Below are 4,065 nucleotides of genomic sequence, written 5' to 3'. Positions count from 1 at the left end.
AAACATATCAACTGTTGGAAAGGAGATGGAGAAACTGGAACCCTTACTAACAAAGCGTAGAGACTTCTGATTCAACTTATATCCACGATTATGTTATAGGTACTATTTTGTAACTTACTGTTTGTACTTGATACATTGGGGACATCTTCCTTTTGGTTATATTATGTTTTAATGGCAAATAGAATGGATGTAATCAGACAAAACATATCAACTGTTGGAAAGGAGATGGAGAAACTGGAACCTTCATGCAAAGCTGGTGGGAGTGCACTCCATTGGGGCCACTGGAGTAATGGTTTAGCACTTTCTAAAAAGTTCGACATACACTTACCGTTTGCCCCACTAGCCCCACTCTACCCAAGAGAAAGGAGAACGTGTGTCCATACAAAATAGTACATAAAAATGTTTAGGGGCGCCTGGGTGGCACAGCGGTTAAGCGTCTGCCTTCGGCTCTGGGCGTGATCCCGGCGTTCTGGGATCGAGCCCCACATCAGGCTCCTCCGCTATGAGCCTGCTTCTTCTTCTCACACTCCCCCTGCTTGTGTTCCCTCTCTCGTTGGCTATCTCTGTCGAATAAATAAATAAAATCTTTAAAAAAAAAATGTTTAGAGCAGCCCTATTCATAGGAGCCCAAACTTGGAACCAATCCCAATGTCCAAACACTTAAAACTGCGGCCTATCCCTGCAATCGAGTAGGACCCAGCAACAAAAAGAACAAACTCATCATGCATGGTACGACATGGATGACACTTGAAACATTATGCAAGTGAACAGAGTCAAACAAAATATTACACCTTGCTCGATTCCAGCTATATATTGAATGTTGACACATAGTTTCACTGTGCAGATACAGCCTGAATTATTTAACCAAGCTCAATTGTTGGACGTGAACATGTGTCTCGTTTTTCAGTGTTACGAACAATGCCGTGATGACCACTTTATGACTAAGTATTTGTGGCCGGTCTTAATGATTTCTTTGGATGAAGGCCCAGAAATGGAACTGTGTGTCTGAAAGTCGGTGCGTTTTAAGACTTTCGATGAATAGCGCCAAACGGCCTTTCATGGAATGTGCTCGCTGTGTGTTCCCGCCCGCAGAGCGTGAACGTCACATTTGTCCACTGTCACATACACGGGGGTGGTTCTGAGTCCCAGGGCCCGCGCTCACGATGCTCTGTGTTTGTTTGCAGTTCCCCGCATGCGCGGCCTCCATGCTTCTGCTCATCAGTAACGCCAACTGCCAGATGACAGGCTTTGCTGTTGCCACCGTGGGGTGGATCCTCACCATCACGTCCATGGGCCTCGTGGAGTGGCGACTGTGGTACATGGACAACACCTCTATCTTCCCCTCTAGCCTCGTGTGCGTGGGGTTGTGGAAAGTCTGCATTTACCACCGTGTCGGGGACTATAGCGGAGCCACGTTTTGTTACCAATACGGCTACCGTGATACTTACCTCCCTCTTGATATTCGTATTTCTCAAAATCTCCAGCTGGTCGCCAGCGTTCTAGGCCTTTTGGGGAGAGCATCCGTCATCTTTGCACTTAGGAATGTGTACGTGGGAATTCTTCAGAAGAGTGCCACCTTCAATCCATTTGTTGCTTCCGGAATTCTGAACCTGGCTTCCGGCATCTGTATCTCGATCGCTGTGGTGTGGAATCACCACTCCGTGATGAACGGAGAGGGTATTATCTTCCTCCCTTCTGTCTCTCTACCCCTCAAGCCGAGTACTCAGGAGATAGGCAGTGCCCTTCTGGTGGCATGTCTGGCTGCCTTCATGATGGTGTTGAGTGGCTTGCTGTTCCTCTCTTGCAAATTCCCCACGGTTAGCCGAGTGCACCCTGAAACAGACATGTAAAATTCTAGTTGCGTTGGCTTTGAGAATCCAGGATGACCAAGAGTTTATGAGAAGTTTTAGCAAAATGTTCTGTCATATATTTCCAAAGATTCAAGACCATGGCAAAAGTAGTTTTGGGCAGAAGGTGGCCAACTATTTCCTTACTTTGCCTTCTGTGTCTTTGTTTCATTGATTCACAGTTCATTGATTGAATTGAAGAAATTCCATTAAAAAAAAAATCTTCCTCACCTGCCAGTTGGTCTTATTGGATCTGTATTTTAATTATTGTTGAATAAATAGTCAATACTGTAAACCTAGTGTGTGGAAATGAGATTTTCTGTGATTCTCACATTTTCCTCTTAAACTTCTGCCAAAAACAACCAACTTTATTTCCTGTGGTATGGTGATAACATTGCCCTATCATACAAAATTCTCCAAAATATGCAGAAGTAGAATAATAGAAGGACTTACCCCACACTCGTTATCAGACTCATCAATTATCAAGATTCTGTCAAATTAGCTTTATATCTCCTTGCTTTTAATCTGTTTTTTTCCCCAAAGAATTTTAAAGCAAACCCCAGGTATCATGTCCCTTCATCCTTACATACTTCCAATATTATTTAAAAATGGAGGTTTCTTTTTGCATAGCCGTATATACCTTAAAAATTTAATAATTATTCCTTTTGGTTATCAAATGCTTATCAGAATTTTAAATGCCGGGGCCTGTGGACGGCAAGTTGTTAAGCCTGCCTTCTCTACTAGAGGCGTGACTTTCCGGCGTGGGATCGAGTTCCAGCTCAGGCTCCCCCTTGAGCCTGCCTCTTCCTCTCTCCCACTCCCCAAGCTTGTGTTCCTCTCGCTGGCTGTCTCTATCTCTGTCAAATAAATAAATAAAATCTTTAAAAAAAAAAAGAATTTTTAAATGCCTCAAAAATAATTCTACGATTTTATTTTTTCCACACAAGATGCCCACTCTGTCTCTTAAATCTTAAAGTACTTCCCTTATCGCACCCTCTCTGCCTTTCTTTTTGAAGATTTAATTTTTAATCTGTACACCCAACGTGGGGCTCAAACTCACAACCCTGAGATCAAGAGTCTCGTGTTCCACCGACTGAACCAGCTGGGCATCCCTGCCTTTTTTTTTTCTTTTTAATAATTTTAATTTGCTGAGGAAAGTGGGTCGATTGTCCTACCATTAAACTTGTTCCATCTCGAGGCTTGATTAGATTTCAGGTCAGCTCTTGGTGGAAGCATATTTCAAAGGCAATGCCCTGTGCTGGTGCCGAGCGCGTTAGAGCGGGCGGCAGATAGTCAGTTACCTCGTTAGCGGTGCTGAGATGGATGCGTGGATCCAGAGGGGAAAACCCGACCCCTGTTGTAAACGTCATCAACCTTCCACCATTTGGTGGTCCTTGTGCGAATCAACTGCACTAAGGATGACGAGTGGCGACTTTCTAATGTGCACATTCTTGTCAGATTTATTAGCTGGGATGCTTTTGTAAAGAACTTTGCCTCATCAAGTATGGACACTTGGGTTCTCTAAAATTCAGCTTATACACAAAAGGCAAAGTAAATGCTTCATTTTTCCCCTTTAATTGTTAAATTTCTAGAGGAAGGAGGAAGAATGCGTTAATTATCTTGGTGTTGACCAATGTGTTTTTTAAATTATTTTCACTATCAGTTTTCATTTTTGTCTTTTTTCTTGTCAAGACCTAATGAGATTGTTTCCATGTTTTTATTATGGAAATTTTCCGGTGCATTCAAAAGTAGATGATTATCTCAGCTTCAAAAATCCTCATTATGTGCCCAAGAGTATTTCATCCCTATCCTCACTGACTCTCACCAACTCCAGCCTTGGATTGTTTTGTAATAAATCCCTGGCAGTATATTATTTTATTCATAAATACGTCAATACACATCTCTAAAAGATAAGGACGCCTTTTTCTCTTTTTTTTTAAGATTTTATTTATTTGAGAGAGAGTGAGCGAGAGCACGAGCAGGGTGAAGGGCGGAGGCAGAAGCAGACTCGCCGCTGAGCAGGGAGCCCGATGCGGGGCTCGATCCCAGGATCCTGAGACCATGACCTGAGCCGAAAACAGATGCTTCACCCCCTGAGCCGGCCAGGCGCCCAAGGACTCCTTTTTCTTAACCACATTGTCATTATCACACCAAGAAAAGTTAATAATTTCCTAATGTACTCAAATACGTAGTCAATATTCAGATTTGCCTAGTTGTC

The 4,065-nt window shown here is 43.1% G+C and overlaps 1 protein-coding gene across 1 annotated transcript; it reads left to right on the top strand.

The window, feature by feature from the left end:
• Window positions 1-607: 607 nt before the first annotated feature.
• Window positions 608-2,156, top strand: CLDN34 (claudin 34). Its single transcript, XM_008696361.2, has one exon. It carries the CDS (start codon window positions 1,164-1,166, stop codon window positions 1,848-1,850), a length of 687 nt encoding a protein of 228 aa, XP_008694583.1. The 5' UTR covers window positions 608-1,163; the 3' UTR covers window positions 1,851-2,156.
• Window positions 2,157-4,065: the final 1,909 nt, after the last annotated feature.

This window comes from Ursus maritimus, assembly GCF_017311325.1.
Source record: "Ursus maritimus isolate PB19 chromosome X unlocalized genomic scaffold, ASM1731132v1 scaffold_X1, whole genome shotgun sequence".
Classification (NCBI taxonomy): Eukaryota; Metazoa; Chordata; class Mammalia; order Carnivora; family Ursidae; genus Ursus; species Ursus maritimus.
Note: the sequence above shows the minus strand (reverse complement) of the source record. Positions and strands in the feature narration are given on the sequence as shown.

Bases quoted from the DNA above. Each gene is read 5' to 3' on its own strand.
- CLDN34 (XM_008696361.2), top strand. From the start codon at position 1,164: ATGCTCTGTGTTTGTTTGCAGTTCCCCGCATGCGCGGCCTCCATGCTT.